Source organism: Barbus barbus (genome assembly GCF_936440315.1).
Source record: "Barbus barbus genome assembly, chromosome: 40".
Taxonomy (NCBI): domain Eukaryota; kingdom Metazoa; phylum Chordata; class Actinopteri; order Cypriniformes; family Cyprinidae; genus Barbus; species Barbus barbus.
This window is the reverse complement of record NC_136718.1, coordinates 21,408,640-21,429,032: the sequence shown is the minus strand read 5'-3', so window position 1 is coordinate 21,429,032 and position 20,393 is coordinate 21,408,640. Positions and strand designations below refer to the sequence as shown.

General features: G+C 37.2%; 1 protein-coding gene across 1 annotated transcript; it reads left to right on the top strand.

Moving 5' to 3' along the window:
- Positions 1–255: 255 nt before the first annotated feature.
- Positions 256–17,663, top strand: LOC306859677 (homeodomain-interacting protein kinase 1-like). Its single transcript, XM_079400846.1, has 17 exons — positions 256–480; positions 2,231–2,967; positions 5,430–5,803; positions 7,260–7,383; positions 7,663–7,782; positions 7,884–7,970; positions 8,212–8,393; positions 8,515–8,665; positions 9,541–9,745; positions 9,874–9,992; positions 10,866–11,006; positions 12,722–12,879; positions 14,931–15,086; positions 15,249–15,404; positions 15,662–15,855; positions 16,202–16,311; positions 17,009–17,663. The coding sequence occupies exons 2-17, from the start codon at positions 2,233–2,235 to the stop codon at positions 17,426–17,428; spliced, it is 3,432 nt and encodes a 1,143-aa protein (XP_079256972.1). The 5' UTR covers positions 256–480; positions 2,231–2,232; the 3' UTR covers positions 17,429–17,663.
- Positions 17,664–20,393: the final 2,730 nt, after the last annotated feature.

Below are 20,393 nucleotides of genomic sequence, written 5' to 3'. Positions count from 1 at the left end.
ATTACAGGTTTTATAACTAGTTAAACATACAAATTAGTAGGCGAAACATCTTGCGTTCAAAAAAAAAAATTGTATGTGCATGGAAATTTTTATAAAACACAAAACTGCATCAACCTGTGCCGCAGCTACATGTCGGTCATGACGAACAAGTCTGGATCACGGATTTATGCACCACGTGACCCGCGTTCGGCCAATCATTGCTCGCTCTCACACCCCGGAAATGGAGTCCGTTTAATGTCCTACATCCCTCTCCAGGTCTCAGTCATAATTCTGTGCGCTGTCCTTGCAGAATATTAATGTGTAACGATGGTGTTGACGGTGCGTTGGACTGTGTCTAACAATATTATAAACCCGGAAGCTTGTCGGCTCGAATAAAGCGACGTTTTACGGAGGGACATTTCTATAAAAAAGAGAAAACAATGAGGCCTAATAGGAGAGATGAGGAGCAAGTGTCAAGCTGAGGAATTCAACACACAGCAGGTGAGCTGTAAAGATTTTGCACTGCATAAAGACAGCTAATGTGAGGATTTCTGAAGCGTGCTGCATGTATTACAGCACGTCAGGTTGTTTTTCCGCAGCCAGCGAACTATTTGACACGACAGTCTCGGTGTGTGTTGACTGGTAAGGTTAGTTCATGTTAGTGTATGTTTCACTGTCACAATGAAAGTTGAATAGTTTGTTTGTGAAACATTAGTCGCCGCCACACCTCTTTTTTTAGCACACAGTAGCAACCATTGCCATGACAACCCCTCCCAATTAACTAGCTACAGCCATTTCTATAGCAACCACCCTGGATCGCCTAGCTAGAGCGGTTGCTAGGGCAACGGATGGTTCTTTTGTTCTTGGCTTTGTCTGCATGTCTTAAGATTCAGAAAATGCATTAAAATTGCAAATGACATGAATGCATACATTTTATGATGGACATTCTTCAAATTCTGAAGTAAAAGCTCATTTTAATATGTTTTGTGGGGCTAAAAGGTAAAAAAAAAGATGATGATGTAAATGTAACTGAAAAATGTCTTTAAAAAGGTGAAATTCTTGGGGGAAAACGTGGAATTGGCATAATATTGTGCACTGTGATTTCTTTAATAAGTTGTTTTTAAATATAAATATATATATTTTTAAACTTAAACAGTAATATTAAATTTAGTAATTAAATTAATTTGTTCGAATAATGATTAAGTTCTGCATGGAAATTATTTTATAAAATTTAAATAATATTTAAAATTTATTAAAAAAAATATTAAAATTTCAGCCATATAAACAATGACTTGAATGCATCTCCTCTGTGATAAACCTTTTTAAATTCTTAATTCAATGTAATAATTAAATGTATTTTTAATGTATTTTTTATTTACTTGATTGTTTGCTTATATGTATCTATTTATTTTGAGGAACTAAAAGTGAAAAAAATATCTAGGTGGTATAAATGTAGCTGGAAAAATTATCAATAAAAAATGCAATTCTTGAAAAATAAAAATAAATGACAAAAGTTGACTTTATTATAATGAAATATTATTATTTGTTAAAAAGTGAAGTTGTTTTTTAAAATGTTAATGCTTTAAAACTTTGTCCATCAAATCAAAGCCATTGTAGCATAATCAACATAAGCTATTTAGTTTTGTCTTATTGTCATTTTGTTCAGTTAAATTAAGTAACCCTAAGAAATCTTATTTATATTTGTTCTCAAAAATTCATAGTATTTTGAAAAGGTTTTTGAAAATAATTTTACATTTAAATTTAGTCATTTAGATTTTTATCCAAAGCGACTTACAAATGAGGACAATAGAATCAGTTAAAACCAACAAAGGAGCAATAATATGTAAGTACTGTGACAAATCTCTGTTAGCCTAATGCAGTACACGTAGTAAGAGTTTTATTTTTATTTTTATAATAATTAAAAATTAAACCAGTTGATAGAATAGAAAAAGAATAGAGAGTGCAAGTGTTAGAGGGGCAACTGTTTTTTTTTCTTCTTTTTTTTTAAATAAAAAAGAAAACAAGTAGATGAAATAGAATTAGAACAGAGAGTGCTAGAGTTGGAGGGTCAAATGAAGATGGAAGAGATATGTTTTTAGCCATTTCTTGAAGATGGCTAAGGACTCAGCTTCTCGGATTGAGTTGGGCAGGTCATTCCACTGGGAGTGAACAAGTAAAAGTGATTTAATTATTTAATTTTAAGTTATGCAAGAAAACTATTTTCTAATTTTTTTCACTTTATCATTTCTAGGCATGTCCTCACAAATGCAGGCATTTTCCTCTCCCTCCGTGTCCTCCAGTGGCCTGTCCCGCTCCAAGAAACTGAAGTTGGAAAACCATGCATGGAACGTGAGCAACCAATCAGGTGAGAGTAGCTACTACCAGCACAGCCCAAACCAGCCGAATGGCTCCTCCCCCTCCACATCTGGATTCAACCCCAGTTACAACTCCTCCAACGTGGTCTTTCCTCTTTCTGGAGGTTCGCGGGAACAGACAGTGGTACGTGCCGCAGACAGCACTGGCAGCGTCCCTGAACCTTCATCATCCTCCTCGTCATCATCCACATCCAGTCAGCGTGGAAAAGATGCAGCCTCCACCTCTCTGACATGTAAGGGCTATCAGAAACAGGGCCGTCGGAAGCGAAAAAGTGAGGAGGTGGACAGCAGCGACAGCGTGCAGATTTTGGAGGAGCTGTCGGCTCCTGTGCTTCCCAATCGTGTGGCTGGAGGTGGAGGCAACACCACGGCTCAGTCCATCGCTCATTCCACATCCACCACCAAGAGCAGCAACTCCCACAGTGAGGGCGACTACCAGCTGGTGCAGCACGAGATCCTCTGCTCTGTCTCCAACAGCTACGAGGTTTTGGAGTTCCTCGGCCGGGGAACATTTGGACAGGTCGCGAAATGCTGGAAGCGTGGAACTAATGAGATTGTGGCCATTAAGATTCTCAAGAATCATCCGTCATATGCCCGCCAGGGTCAAATAGAGGTGAGCAGTTAACTAGTCTCAAAACCTTTCCCAATCATTGTATTTTAGTGCTGTGAATTACTGAAGCTCTTTTGTGCCTTAAGTGTAAATCAAGAAATAAATAAGAGATATTAAGAGATATAAAGCTGCATTTATGAGAATTAGTTGTAATTGTGAGAAATACAGTTGCACTATCAACAAAAATATACAGTCTTTAAAAAATATATATATAGAGTTGCAATTACAGGAAACCATCACAGTTATCAGATATACATATGCAATTAAGAGAAATAGTTGCAATTGTGAGGTAGGCTTATGTCACAAGTAGCAGTTGTGAGATATATAGTCGCTTATGAGAAAAAGTTTCAATTGTGAGATATACAGTCGTAGTTGTGAGATACTAAGTCGCAATTGTAAGATACACAGTCACAATTACAAGAAATAGTTGCAATGGGGAGATGTAATCGCTATTACAAGAAATAGCTTGTTGCAGTTGTGAGATGTACACCTTCGCAATTATGAGACCCACAATCTCTATTACTAGGAATATTCGCAATTGTGAAACATTCAATTGCCAGTCACAATTGTCAGACAGTCACTATTACTGTGGGGAAGTCGTGGCCTAATGGTTAGAGAGTTGGACTTGTAATCCAAAGGTTGCGGGTTCGAGTCTCCGGCCGGCAGGAATTGTAGGTGGGGGGAGTGAATGTCCAGCGCTCTCTCCACCCTCAATACCACGACTGAGGTGCCCTTGAGCAAGGCACCGAACCCCCAACTGCTCCCCGGGCGCCGCAGCATAAAATGGCTGCCCACTGCTCCGGGTGTATGTTCACTGCTGTGTGTGTGTTCGCTGCTGTGTGTGTGCACTTTGGATGGGTTAAATGCAGAGCACAAATTCCGAGTATGGGTCACCATACTTGGCTGAATGTCACTTCACTTCACTTCACTTCACTTACGAGAAATAGATGCATTTGGGAAACACTCAATTACTATTATGAGAAATAGTCACAATTGTGAGACAGTCACTATTACGAGAAACAGTCGCAGTTGTGAAACACACAATTGCTATTACGAGAGACACAATTGTGTAGATGTTAATAAAACACAATCTAATCCACATTTTTCTGAACGTGAAAGTCTTGCCTGATTTTTTGCAGTGAAGGACCTGTCAGAAGCAACACGAGGTTAGCTGCATTAAAAACAGATGAGCGCACATATGCATATACTGTACCCAGTCAGGGTGAAGTTCACAGGATTTTGTCCACAGAATGATAAGAGCACACATTTTAACATATATTATTTTATTATTCAACACTCAGTATTTTAACTTAAGCTCTGCAAGTCATGCGTACAGCGTCGGACATGGACAGATTTTTGGTATGCAAAACAAGTACTTTAAAGGAATTCCTTAGGTTATTGCCGTTACTGTGGCAGCCAGCTACAGCACAGCTCAACCCCGCGCTCATTTTTATATTTAGTTATATTGAAAATGTTTCAATTCAGTCCATCTTTTTTATCCCGTTTTAAGATGGATTTCTATGGAGACCGGCCGTAGCTGTCTGGCAAGATGTCGGATAGCAACGGCATCCGCGTTCTGATTGGTCAGATCGCCTGTCAATCAAGCTCCCTGCGAATGGTCAATTGTGAGACATACAAACGCTATTACAAGAAATAATCGCATATGTGAGATGTGCAATAGCTATTATTAGAAATAGTTGCAGTTGTGAAATATACAGTCATTATTATGAGAAATAGTCACAGTTGTGAGATATACAGTCATTATTATGAGAAATAGTCACAGTTGTGAGATATACAGTTGCTGTAATGCTAAGATATACAATCACTATTACCAGAAATAGTTGCAGTTGTAAGATATCCAGTCGCAATTACGAAAAATAATTACAATTATAAGATGCGAAGTTGCATTTGTGAGGTCCTAAGTTGCAGTTGTCAGATATACAGTCACAATTACTAGTATTAGTCACAATTGGGGCTGTGCAAATAATTTAATGCAATTATCATGTGCATCTCGTTAGTAAAGCCGGTTCTGTGATTAGTAGTAAATCTCTATCGGCGATGAATCGCCTGCGATAATAAGCGCAATATTGCGTAGCTTGTCAGTGAATTACGGCTCTGTGTAGTAAATGCTGCTCCATCTGAAAGCACGTGATGAAGATTTACTACTAATCACAGAACCGGCGTTACTGACGAGATGAGCATGATAATCGCATTCGATTATTTCCGCAGCCCTAGTCACAATTGAAGGATGTACATTAAATAAAAGTTGCACATACAGGAAGTACAGTTTTAATAATTTTGGAAACAGACTTCTGTAGCAAATGCTTATAATTAATATCGGACTGATGCAGTGATAAATCCAATGCATCTATTTCTATATATCTATAAGTTTGCTATTAATCATCAATCAAGTGCTTGATACAGATCTATTTAAATGCAATGAACTCAATCCTGTCCCATTAAAGGTGAGCATCCTCAGCCGTCTGAGCACAGAAAATGCAGACGAGTTCAACTTTGTGCGCTCTTATGAGTGCTTCCAGCACAAGAACCACACGTGTCTGGTGTTTGAGATGCTGGAGCAGAACCTCTATGACTTTCTCAAGCACAGCAAGTTCAGCCCACTGCTCCTCAAATGTATCCGGCCGGTCCTGCAGCAGGTTGCCACGGCGCTAATGAAGCTGAAGAGTTTGGGTCTCATCCACGCTGATCTGAAGCCTGAAAACATCATGCTGGTTGACCCCATCAGGCAGCCCTACAGAGTAAAAGTCATTGACTTCGGTTCAGCGAGTCACGTCTCGAAGGCGGTGTGCTCAACCTACCTGCAGTCTAGATACTACCGGTAAGGGATATTTGATGTCAAAAGGAATGGACAAGTGGTTGTACGTTTACATTTGAGCATTTAGAATCTAAAGCAACTTAGTGCATCCAAGTTCAGTTTTACTAAGCGGTGTAAGAATGTACATAAATTCTAAACAAGTAAAAGCAAATACAAAAGAATTACAGCATACTAATGTTACAGACATTAATTTATATAAATTGATATTGATATGATACTGTTATGTACATAACTATTAAACTCTCTGAAACCCTAATACTGGGTTTACATTTAGATTTAGGCATTTGGCTAGTTTTAGGGTTTTATATGGATAGTGAGAAATAGTCACAATTGTGAGACATACAGCCGCTCTTACAAGAAATAGTCCCAAGTGTGAGACATTCAATGGCTATTACGAGTCGCAGTTGTGAAACATTCAAACGCTATTATGAAAAGTACTTATTTTCGTTCTCAAAAATCATAACAGTTCATAAATTTAGTTTTTAAATATTAAAGCTGCAGCCCGTAACCTTTACCTCTTTGTCGCCCTCTATGTTTGAAAACCTGGAATTGCAGTTTCTTGTGGAAATATCTTCCGTGCGCGGGGTTGTGATCCGGTGTTCCGGCACGGCTCCAGCGCGGATGAATCTAATGTTTTGAGGTGACTGTGTAGTTGTCAGTCACTGCACCGGTGTGGATATTTACTGCCTATATCTTGGAATATATGACCCAAATCAGAATTTTCACCGCATATTGCCATCTGAACAAGTAAGTAACAAGTCTGCCACGTTTGTTCTGCCCAACTCAGGAAAAAAGTATTACAATAAATCGCGCTACCAACGGTGATTAAATCTAAAGATCAGTTTCATAAACAAATAATCCTTTCTGGATTACAATCCGCCATCAATGCTAAATTTAATTATTCTAGCTGCTGTGAGAAAAGGCTATAAACAATCCGCACCTGCAGGATCCTCACATGCGATAGCCTACTAGCCGGGACAACTTCTTAATGTTTACAGACGTGACGTAATGACGCAGTGCCATGCTCGAATTTCCAGCGGAAACCTACCCGTACCACTCAAATAGAAAACATTATTATAATATAACCGTTGTGAATCGGGCTAAAGTAAGGTGATAGTTTTGAACACTGGCTGGTTATGTACTTGCTCAAATATTGATTTCGGATCATTTTTAACCAAAAAAGTTACGGACTGCAGCTTTAAATAACAAAAATGTGTTTTAGCACTTTTTGGAAATTACACAAATTTAATTTAAAATGATAATTTTAAAATGACCAAATATCCATATATATGTCTATCACTAAATAATGTCTTCATCCCTAAATAATTTGTTTACCGTTAATCTTATATATCTCCCTACCTGTAATTCTCCCAATCTTATACACCTTATAAGAATATCTGCCAGTGCAATGAAGCAAATTTATTCATTAATGTGTTGTAATTTGCCTGTTGTGGTGTAGAGCTCCTGAGATCATTCTGGGCCTTCCTTTCTGTGAGGCCATTGATATGTGGTCACTGGGTTGTGTCATTGCTGAACTGTTTCTGGGCTGGCCTTTGTATCCAGGAGCCTCAGAATATGATCAGGTCAGTAATGAGGTTTTGTTTGCTTAAATTTAATCAGTTCTGTGCAAAATCAATTAGTTTTATTCTATCAATAGATTTGGAAAGCAGAACAAGGGGTCGCTAACACTTATGATGAAGAGTCTGACAATACTGGCCAAAATATTAGTTTATTACTAGTAAATAATCATATACAGCAAACACGGATTAGTTACCTTTCTCTGCATATACTACTTGGCTACAAACATCTGTCCACCTGTGAAAAATGGGTGTATAATCTCCATTTAATGCATATCCCTACAGATTCGGTACATTTCCCAGACTCAAGGTTTGCCAGCGGAGTATCTCCTGAGTGCCGGCACTAAAACCAGCCGTTTCTTCCACAGAGGCCCAGACTCCAGCTACCCTCTCTGGAGACTCAAGGCATGTCCCACTTAAAGCACTACTGTGTATTTTACGTTCAAAGGCATCAGCAGTCAATTCATGATTGAACACTTTCCTCGCTGATGTGTTTCTGTTTTTAGACTCCCGCAGAGCACGAGGCAGAGTTTGGGATAAAGTCCAAAGAGGCTCGCAAATACATTTTCAACTGCCTTGATGACATGATGCAGGTAGTGATATGTATTCAGTAATTTGTCAAAAACTCACTTTTTTATTTTGATAAAATATATCCAGCCTTGGTGAACATAAGAGACTTCAGACATCTTTTAAAAATGACTTATTTTGTGATTGGATAAGCAAGGTGTTGAATAATAAATAGGCACTGATTGGTTATCATAAAAAGTACAGTTGCAAAACATGTTGAACCGTATTTTATTGCCAGGTTTAAGTTAGTTCTTTCTCACACTCCAGGTCAACATGACTAACCTGGAGGGCACGGACATCTTGGCGGAGAAGGCTGATCGAAGGGAGTTCATTGACCTGCTGAAGAAAATGCTAACTCTAGACGCAGACAAGCGGATCACGCCCACCAAGACCCTCAACCACCCGTTTGTGACAATGGCTCACCTGCTTCACTTCCCACACAGCTCACAGTAAGCCTTGCTCTGCTGATGAGTTGACTATCCACATATAATATAGATATAATATCCACATCTCTCTCCCTGTACTCCTCTGATGACACTAACGCCAGTGCCGCCCTCTCTTGTTGTGTAGCGTGAAGTCCTGCTTCCAAAACATGGAGATCTGCAAGCGCAGGTGTACCGCCTTCGACAACAACAAGAACCTGTTCGCCAGCCACAACGCCCCCAGCGCAGCCGCCAACCTCACCGTCACTTTCAGCAGTCAACTCAATCAGCACAGTCAGGTGTGTGCTACTGCACAGATGCATAATGGGAAAGTTAATTCATTTGTAATGCATTTACATTTAGTATGTTGCTTGTAGTGGCATAAAATAAAAATAGAATTATACGACAGAATATCACCAGTATCATCAAACCACTATAGTGTCTTTAAAAGGCTTAGTTCACCTAAAAATGACAGTTCTGTCATCATTTACTCACTCTCATGACGTTCCAAGCTCATGTGTTTTTTCTGTGAAAGACAAAAATGATTTTTAACAATGCTCTTTTCCACAGATCATCATTTCAGTCTCTAAAAATGATGAAAAACTCCCACAAATGTAATCTGATTAGTCTGATTCATTCACAAATCATTCACTGATCCAGATCTCATATTTGGCGCAATTGACTCAATGGGAGGTAACAGCACTATTGTAGATCACCAGTGAATTTGAATAAAATTTACTCAAAGCTATCGTGTGACTTCAGAAGACTTTGAATATAGCATTATTATATTAGTATTATTTATATGCTATTATAGTATTTATGGCAGTCCTCTGTCGTGTGCGTCATGTGTTTTATTTTATTTCAGCTTAATTTCAATTGCCAGAAAAGATTTTTAATAATTTTAGTTAAAACATTGGAATATAATGTACAAGTGATATGAACTACTTATATGGGTTGGCTTTTGTTGTTTTTTTAGAGCTTGACAGAAGTGGTCAAATATAAATTGTCTGCATAAGAGGTTTGGAACAGCCTGCTTTAAACAACATCAGAACTGTCATTAATAGATGAACTACTGCTTTAAAGCATAGTATGCATGCTATATTAAGATCTTTAGTGCTATTTCTGTGCTTAGTCAGTGTTGTTAAGAATCTCCCTCTCTTTCCATAACTACCAGATGGCCTCCACGGGTGGCCAGTCCCTGTCTCTTAGCAGCAACGTCCCTTTACTGAACTACCAGCCTGGTCTGTACCAGCAGGCCACTATAAATATACCAGGCTTGGCTCAGCAGAGTGTGCCATTGCAGGCTCGCCCTACTCAGCTGTGTGCCCAGACAGAGCCCTTCCAGCAAACCCTCATTGTGTGCCCTCCTACCATCCAGGGTGAGCCTGTACCCGACCCTACCTCTCTGTCCAAACCCACTTCTCCCTACACCCTACGCTCCATTCCTTTAGACTCGTATGACTTCTGAGTGCTTTTCGAACTGAATCGCTCATGTTTGATTCCCCAGGGCTGCAGACCTCCAATAAACACGCTGGATATCCAGTGAGAATGGATAACTCTGTTCCCATAGTGCCCCAGAACCAGTCCGCCCAGCCTCTACACATTCAGCCCAGCATGCTCACACAGGTAGGCATCATGTTTGTGTGTTATCTGAATGTGTTTCTCCTCTTACACTGTTTTATATGATCCTTGTTTCTCTGTTCTTGTGATTTCCTCCCTGTTTACGTTGGTTGAGTTGTTTTTTTTATTTATTTATTTTTTCTCTAAATCACCTTTTCCTCATTAATGTGCAGCAAGAATTGCAGTGAAGACTATTTTGAATCCTTTTTAGTCTGCGTCTCACTAGCTGATTTTCAGAGCGAGTGTAACATGAACTGTAAACACCCTTTTTCCAGGAAAATATCATCATCAGCTGGCATTTAAATGAAATATGATTAAACCAGGATCATTTCACATGCATGCTGCATTTAACGAACGTCAAATTTTCTATAGTTATAGTTTCTGATCGCACTCCTTAACATTCATAAGTTTGGGGTTGGTAAGATTTTTTAAAATGTTTTTAAAAGAAAGTCTCTTATGCTTACCAAAGGTGCATTTATTTTATCGATAATACAGTAAAACAGGAATATTTTGTAATTGTAATAGTTAATAACTAATAACTTATATTGCTGTGATGGCAAAGCTGTATTTTCAGTGTCACATGATTCTTCAGAAATTATTCTAATATGCTGATTTGCTCCTCAAGAAACATTTCTAATTATTATCAATGTTGAACGCAATTGTGTAGATTATTATATTTTTGTGGCAACCATGATACATTTTTACAAGTCCAAAAGAACAGCATTTATTTGTATTATCTGTTTTAATAAAATATTTGACAGTTTTTCTTCATTTTGTCACTATTGCAATTATGATGGTGGTGGAAAGTCTTGGCGAGTTGCTTTCTCCGTCAGCTCAGCCAGCGTGTTGTAACCGTTCCACCCTTTCCTCCATCCTCAGTTCCTCCACACATCCCTCTATCCCTTCCCCAACCAGAGCAGCAGCACGCCTCTGACAGTGGCCTCCCTGCGTCTTCCAGTGGCGGGAATGACGCCGTTGGCCTTGGGCTCTCGGTGTCTGGAGCAGAGTGCCACCATGCTGGTAAACCTGCGCCCTGCAGTGTGACGCCTACTTCTTCTTCCTTCCTCTCTTTTTCTTTTACCTTCTTTGCATGTTGCATTTCTAGGCCAAACGTCTGAATTAAATGAGATAAAAAAGATAGTGTACCAAACGGCTATTGCCAAGAAAATATGTTTTTCTGTTGAGTTGTTTTCATGGGCTGCATGCAAAAACAATGCTATGTGACCAGTGTAGTGTAATTCACAACAAATGTCTCTTATTGATCTAGTTCTTCTAAATTGTTGATTCATAAATTGAAGTTACCAGTTTGAATCAGCTAGATGAATCCTTCGCTGAATGACTGAATCAGAATGCTTTCTAAATCATCTAGCTCACTTAAACTGCAAGTTATCATTATTTTCATTTCATTTTTTTTTAAATAAATCCTATTTTAATAATAACAATAATAGTTTTTGTTATACTAATGTTGCTGCAGTTTTTATAAGTGCTGTAATATGTATTGATATGTATAGAAGCATTCTCATGTGCATTTGTGTACATGCACACACTACAATTCTGACCGAAAGTGTCACAGATACCTATCTGTGCACATTGCTGTTATGAAGACTGCCGTGATGATGTGATTTGCTATATGCCCTTATTTCTTTTGGGGTTTTATGGTGGAAAGTGGCTGTTTTAGTTTTGTTTTCTTCTCTGTTCACCTATCAATCATGATTTAACAAGGCGTTTTTCAAGGCGTTTTTCCCAGAAGAGATGCAGGACTCGTGCTGCATCTCTTCTGGGCCCCAGGGCTTTATCCAGTGAAGCATGGCTGCTTGACTCTATGCAATCCAAATGATTTCTCTTTCCACAGACCCACTCCTGTGGCAACAAATGTCTCCCCGTTGACTCATTCTCTTTTTTCCTTCCACTGCTAACCAGTCATTTCCTCTCTATGCAGATAAATGGACTGGCAACCGTAACTCGTCACTTGTGTTGCTTTGGTAATCACTTGAGTTAAATTCCCTGCACAATTGTTATTGTTTTCTTGTGTATTTTGCATCTGTTCTTCTCTTTATAAAAGGCTGGTCTGCTCAAACTCTATCATGATTTTCTGACTCCCATTTCCCCTTTATGCATGAAAGATTCACGATTAGTCTAGCAACATTATTGAGATGAAAATTGAAATGGACTTTCTCACTGTGTTGTTTTGTTGTAATGAAGTTCTGCATGATTTTAAGAGCTTGTAGGATGGGATCTGCTTTTCATATATGACAGGAAGAGATCGAACGCAGACAGACTGAGCGTCGCCACGCTGAATGTGCTCATTATGCATCTGTCAATCAAAGTGCATCAATGTTTTAAGGCCTGTTTACATCAAGATTCACCGCAAATAGAGCAAAAAGGAGCTATATGAAAACCAATTGTTGACAAAATGGGAGAGTGTGTGTATTGCATATTTATACTATACCTGCCCAGTACCATTTTAGTACAGAAGCCTTGCTATTATTGATAGGTTCACCTGTATTGTCATAATTTAGTTTACTGAATCACAGTTCACCTGCTTGGACATTAATGCTCTGGAGTGTTTTTCGAGCGTAAATAGGCCTTGTTGCTCCACATTAATAGAAAAGAAAATAGATTTGAGACAAAATTGAAAACAATTGATTTCTGACAAAATGATTTCTGATTGTCAGAAGACAAAATGATTTCTGACAAAATGGTTTTGTTCAATTGTCATTGTGTATGTGTTTTAGCAGGGCTGGCCAGCAGGGACCCAGCAGATCCTCATTCCCTCGTCATGGCAGCAGATGTCAGGCATGACCATGCACAATCCCAGCCAGCCTGTGCTTTCCGACTCACCCATGGGCTCTCTGCTCTCGGACAACACCACACAGCAGAACAGTAGCTGGAGGTCAGAAGCGCCCCTACAGTAGTTTACACTTGTAGTTTTACATTTAAGGTTCTGTTGCAAACCTGGATTCATTCAACCATCAAGTCTGCTTTGTATAAAAGCCTTACTATGGTGCTGTGCTCGAGTATGAATGCATCTGGGGTTTGCGTTAAAGAGGAATCGCACAAAACCTGTCAAAAGTATCACATCAAAATATTATTATTAACTTAAAAAAATAATTAATTATAATATATATATATATATATATATATATATATATATAAATAATGTGTATGCGTTCATAAAATAATAATAGTAGTAAATAATATTATTGTGTTTGCATTGTTTATATTATTTTATTATTATAAGTCAGCTCAAAATAGAAGAACATTTTTTTTTTTATAATAATATTGTTTCAAGTTAAAAAATAAATATTTTTATATTTTTTAAGTCTATTTCTCTATATATTCTAAATATTATCATACGTCAGCTCAAAATAGGAAAAAATAATATTGTTTTTAATTAAAAATAAATTATTTAATTATTATTATATAACAATTAATAATTATTAATTGTGCTGTTGTTGTTATTATTATCATTATTTACTGTCATTATTATTATTATTATTATTATTACAGGGCTCCAGACTACGACCAAATTGTCGCATATTGCGACCATTTTTTTCTGCCGGTGCAGCTAAATTTTGCGAGCAGTCGCACTGGCACGACCACTCATAAGCACTGCCATTTCTGTTGCATACACGAAACATCAAACGGCAAATGAAACAAAAGCATAATGAAACTGCGTTGCTCGTTTGAGCCGTAATTGAGTGCAGCGCAAGCACAACTATTTCCAGCACTTTAAAGCTCTAAAAATTATCCTATTTAAATGTTGTTTTTAATGAAATGACCAAAATATACACTTATTTAAAATTAAATAAAAATAAGGCATCAAATTACCACTATATCCAGTAGATGGCAGCAGAGGAGCACTTACTGACTATTAGTCTTTTATTTCCATTTTTTGCTTTATATTTTGATATTATAAAATTTCTGTTATAAAATATCAAATCATCAAGAAATCTAATTTTGTCAAAGTATTGCACTTTTCACGTATGAATTAAGAAAAATCACAAAGTGCCTTGAAAAACAAACTTTTGTTCAATTTGCAACTGAATCACACAAAGTAAAGAGCGCTCCTTTTATAATCACTGAAGTTGTTGGTCAGTTCAGTATAATACTATAGAAAGAATAATGGTACATTTAATGAGAGTAGAATATATAATTTTTTCATATAAAAATTTGATTTTGCACGATACTGTTACTACTAATAAAAGTACATTTTGAATGATTCTCGACTCCAACTCAGTGCTTAACTGTCAAATGTGCATTTCCAAGAAATAAACATGTAATAGTATTAGTGAATGCACTTGTTGTTGCAAAACAATAGTATTTTTATAATTAGATTTATCTTTTGGTTTTATACCATGTTAGCCTGGAGCCCTGTATTATTATTGAGATAAAAAAAATATCATTCTCAATACTGTAAGGTGAGAAAATCATGGGATATTATATATTTAAGTTATTTCATTTATGCTTATTTAAATTACAAAACAATATATATAAAAAAAATATTTTAATAATTTGTAAACAATACTGTAAGTATTAAAAATACTCCTTTTTTTCTTTAGAGATTTAAAGTGAAATATGACCTGGGCAGGTTCTTGACACGTTTTGCTTGATTCACATGTGCTTTATTGTCTGATTACAGTGTTAAAAGCTTCCGGTGGTACTTATGTTGATGATGGAAAAGCATTTTGCAAATGTACAGTTTGCAAAAGTGTGAAAACAATTTAAAAGTAACAAACTGGAATATTGCACCCAGTTGTTCCCAAATGTATTTGCTCTTGTTAGCCAATAGAAATCACTGCAGATTGACACTGGGACTTTGTTGCTGCTGATTATAATGTAGAACAACATGCTGCTGCAATGAAAACTGATTTTTACAAGTTGCAAATAGCTAATAACCAATTACAATTGTCAAAACGGCATGCATTTAATACACTCTGCCAGGGGTCGACATGGAGGTCAGTGCGATGGGACGCAGCAGGGCTCTGCGCAGGGGCGTAACGTGAGCGCACAACCCTCCCACACAGGGGCAGCCAGCAGTCGAACACAGCAGAGTGGAGTGAAGAGGTCAAAGGGTCGACATGCCGAGAGCAAAGCCAGGTAACGATGTTAAGGAGTTTTAGAATGAGCAAACATCTTAAACGAGTGTCTGGATAGTGTTAAATAGATTGGAAACTGTTGCATAATAAATTAGTTGATTTCAAGTCAAACTGTCCAAAATATGGTACTGTGTACTCAATTAAAATCTGTTTTCTGTCACAGACCCACGTCGTCCCTGCATCCTTCTTCAGTAGCACACAGCTGCGGTGATGTGTCCCAGCCCATCATCATCTCTGACACGCCCAGCCCCGCCGTCAGCATCATCACCATCCACAGCGACACTGAGGACGAGCACGACAGGAAGTTTCCTCCTGAAAGGTGTACCATCACTTTCACATCCCAATCAAAGTTCACAGTGTAGTTATATTGTACTTGTTGTATATATGTGTGTCTGTTTGTTGTTGTTTTTTCTATTTGCAACATTTAGTATTTTTCTTTTCGAAACTTTTTTTTTTTTGCCATATTAGTATTTCTATGTATTCCTAAACTAAATCAGAAAATATGGTATTCTTAGTTTAGTAAAAAAAAAACAAAAAAACATTTCTCACGTAAATGTCTCTTCTGTTGTGTGGCAGCTGTAGTGTGAACCAGCGTACGAACGTCATCAGCTGTGTGACTGTGCATGACTCCCAGGACTCGGACTCCTCCACCAGTAGCCCTCTCAGCCCCAAATGCCTTCCCAACTTCGTTGAGAACAACACACACTCCAAGTCTCTAGCCGTGGTCACGCCGTCAGTGAAAACGCAGCTCTGGGACAGAGCGTCAGGAGGTCAGCGAGACGCATTCTGACTTCTATTCATCTAAATACTGAGCTTACACACATTCTGCACTACAGCTTTTTCCCTTCATGTCCATTTGCCTTCCATTCATGATACACAAGGGTTGTTACATCAAAATCAATCAGTTTTAAATGACCATTTTAGAATGAACCAGTTACTGTACCTTTTTATATGAAAATGACCTCTGTTTTGATTGGTTCACCACTTTACATTGAAATGAGTAAAAATAAGTTGTTGGATATTAAATAGACATGGATATACATATGTAAGTGGTCATATGATAATGTCTTGGTTGTACAGATTTGACCCTTTAAGATCTTTTTTCTGTATTTGTAGAGCAAAGTACTAATAGTTCTGGGAAATCAAAGAAAGGAACGGCCTCACAGTCCAGCGACCGGCATCAGAGAGCGGCATCAAACAGATCTCAGCCTCTCAACCTGAGCCAGGTACATCTGTACAGGTCCACTCCGGTTATTAAAGACCACATGACATCAGCAGTCAGTGTCTGTTAGCTTTGAGGTCATCTAAAGTCAAAGGTTTGGGGTCAGTATGTTTTTTTTAAGAAATTAATGCTTTTATTCAGCAAGGATACATTGATCAAATTAATAAAAAGTGAGAGTAAAGACATTAATGAAACAGAAATATTTTGTAATAAGTGTCTTTACTGTCATATTTGATGATTTTAATTAATCCTTTCCCTTTTTTAAACCTTACTGTCACTTTTAATCAGTTTAATACATCTTTGCTGAATAAAAAATGTTAATTTAATAATCATGTGGCATTGAAGACTGTAATTATGGCTGCTGAAAATTCAGCTTTGCATTACAGGAATAAATTATATTTTAATATATTTATATACAAAAGTTATTTTTAAATTGTAATACTAATTCGTATAATTGCTGTTTATATTATATTTTTGATTTAAAAAATGCATCCTTGGTGAGCATAAGAGACTAAAAAAATAATAATAATAATAGTATACAGGTAGTGTATCTGGCCCAGCTTCTTGTTTTAACAGCAAACACAACATGACATGAATGAAAATTTTGGGCCATACCATTTCTAAGGGCGATTTCATGGCCAAATCAAGAGTCAACAAGTGATTCTTTATGCTTTTGATTCACTCTGTGATTCGTTCAACAGGCACAGCAATCGTTGATGTCATCCCATGACCGTGCTGGGGGCGGATCCCTGAGACGCCAGCCCACCTACCCCCCTACAGGCCCCTCCCACTCCTACAGGCTTCATGAAGCGTCGCTCTTCGGCTCCGCCTCCAGTCTGTACGCATACCCTGCATCTGCAGCCCTGGCCTCGGTGTCGCAGGCTGTGGACCATCTGCACAATTCGACTGGTTCCTCCTGCTCCTCTTCCTCCGGCCGGCACATGCGCACCACCGGCCCATACTCGGCCTCTCTGAGCCTTCTGCAGAAGAACAGTGCCATGGGCGTCATGTGTCAGGCTTCAGCTCCGTACCAGCAGCAGCAGCTGTCCACTCCGTCCTACCAGCGGTCTGCAGCATTTCCCCTCAGCCAGAGGAAACTCAACCAGTACCCGTACCTGTGAGGAGCAACCGTCTGAACATGTGCGTTGCTATATGGAAAATGCCAGGATGGTGTCATGGATGTTCATGTGGAAATGCCATTTTAGCTTTGTATATTTTATTTGAATGTTTTATTATCTTTTATGCATTTTAGTGGAGCACTTCTTGCATTTTAGATCATTTCAAACCATGTCATAAACACAAAACATTGGGCTGTTTCTTAAAATATCACCTGCAGAGAAGCCTCTAGATGTTCGGAAAAAAAAAAACATCACCTTAAAACACATCAAACTGTGTTTGACTAGGAAAAGAAACATGGCTGTTTGGAATAGCATACTATCATACTACTCTTACCATTTCTGCAGTATACAGAGCAAAAATATTTGATTTTTCCAAAACGACTTACAAATGAGAGATGCAACAGTGATTCATACTGATGGTATAATAGAGCAGTTTGTGGAATTATATATCCCACAATGCAACACACTCGACTTCAATTGCTAGATCATTCATTGTGGTGAATGAGGCAACACATTTTTGCATATCTCTTTTGACTTATTCAATTTAACTGCCAAAAATTCAGATTTATTTTAGCACAGTATTTTAGTTAAACATGTAAAACCACATTTATTGTTATTATTATTATTATTATTATTATTATTATTACTTTTTACTGCAAAATCTAATTATGCTTTTGGGTTTTTTATTGTTTTCTTTACAACTATGTGCCCTTTCCCCCAACTAATCCTTAATGCCATAATGCAAAAATCTCATTACTTTAAGGTAAAATAATTACATATTATGTTTTTTTTAATGTTAGCTGGTTTTAAAAACAGCTTAAATCATTTTAAAAAACTATTACTGTTATAATTTATTTATTTTTTAACGCCCTGCTGCGTCCCATCGCACTGACCTCCATGTCGACCCCTGGCAGAGTGTATTATTGCATACTGCATAAAAAATGCAGAACAATTTTTTCCCTTGCAGAACTCAATATGAATATATTATGGTCATGTGACAACAGTGTGACATACTATTGTTTAAAAAATTGTATCATTGCATAATGCATTCTAACTTGAATAAAAAAAACTAAGTTTAAATGCAGTGTATACTGTACAGTAAGCCGTATGCTAGCATTCCATTCTGAACAAAGCCCATGTTGAACTGTCATGTTTTAAAAATGAAAATGTTAATGATATTTAAAATAGGCCACTTTTTTAAAATCATGGAGGAATTTAATGTGATTTGATCTGGTAATTAGAGAATAATTTTTCTTAAATATTTAAGCTATCTTTGGGATGTGCGTCAGCAGACGAAGATATCTCCTAGAACAGCTCAAATTATATTTCTAAACGTTTCACTGACGCCTGCCCAATTATAAAAATGTGTTGAAATGATACATAAGTGATGTCACTCTGACAACACTAAACCATTCCGTTGGCAGACCCAAATTTATATTTGGGATGGTTATGTTTGCAACATATTTTTAAGTGTGTCAGCACGACACAGGATGTCATCACTGACTAGAAACTGAACAAGCCAAAATACCAGGAGAAAGTCAGCTAAATATGATACACAGCAGTTTATATATCAAATTTATGCTGAAATGTATTCCTTGTTAAAATTGAATTGTTTATTATTATTATTAAACAGTCTTGTTTACTCACAAAATAACCATAAGAATATGTTTTAAAATTGTTTTTTTTTTCATATATATATATATAATGTTTAATAAGTGACATTTTATTGCCATATAAATTTTGGTGACAGAGCTCTGTAGTTGCACACTAAATAATCAAGGTTTTGCTTTCAATATAACTTTCATTGTGCTTTATTTATTTACTGAATATATGTGGACTTCTAATGATGTATGTAAAACCTAATAATAATTGTGCATTCTTTTAAATCATTTTAATTCTCTTCAACTTTGTATAATTTTTTTACATTGGTTTAAAAGTATCCTCTTATTTGACTAGCACTTATGTTAATTGATTTGTATTTTATATTTTCTCCATATATTAAGAGTGAATTTGTCAGTGTGATTTGTCAGGATGGTTACTTGTCATTTGTTCTGTAATATCGTCAGCGCAACATGATGCATCTAAAAGATGATGTTTTGGATTGAGTGTGTGTGTGTGTGTGTGGGAACTTGCCCTGATTGCACAGTGAAATCAGAGCAGGACCTCACAGATTATCAGACTATTTAGAACAGATGGTTAACATGTTAGCTGTTCATCGTACTGAGCTTGTCTCGTGACTGTTGCCGGGGTTCTTGGCTTTGGTGCAATGATGGCTGTTTATACTGTTTTATCACCATGTGAAGTGGAGTGCAGAGTAGATCAAATCACAATAAACTTTCATCCAGAACGCGGTGTGTGAGTCTGATAAATCTGAGGCTGTAGGCCGAGTGATGAATGAAGCCGCTTACTACACTCGTAGCTCTGGCTTTATTTTTATAATCTCACTAAGGGGAATGTATTTTGGTGATAATCCATTGTCGCTGCCATTTTTTTTTTTTTTAACTGGTGCTGTAAGAAATTATGCCTTTACGGACAGGTTGGGACTGGAGTGTCCTCTGGGAATTGGATATCTATCCATCCATCCATTCTCCAAACGACTCATCAAACAGATCTCAGCCTCTCTCTCTCTCAAAAAAAAAAAGATAGACAGACGGACATAGAAATGACTTCATATAATAATAATAATTCATATTTTATCAATCGATTATGCGGGCAAGTAATCAAAATATATAATAAAAATAATATATTATAAATATGATTCTCTTTCTCACACACACATTGATCATATATATATATATATATATATATATACATAATTTACTTATATGTTAATATCTCGATGTCTATATATATATATATATATATATATATATACTTTTTTATATATATATTTCACAAACTACAGTCATCAAGATTATTTGCTCATTAATTGGCTACATTAGGGCAATATTTAGTCAAGCATAATGAG

Coding starts and splice junctions, on each gene's coding strand:
- LOC306859677 (XM_079400846.1), top strand. CDS start 2,233: ATGTCCTCACAAATGCAGGCATTTTCCTCTCCCTCCGTGTCCTCCAGT. Junction 15,087..15,248: donor CATGCCGAGAGCAAAGCCAG/GTAACGATGTTA, acceptor TTTCTGTCACAG/ACCCACGTCGTCCCTGCATC. Junction 16,312..17,008: donor AGCCTCTCAACCTGAGCCAG/GTACATCTGTAC, acceptor TTCGTTCAACAG/GCACAGCAATCGTTGATGTC.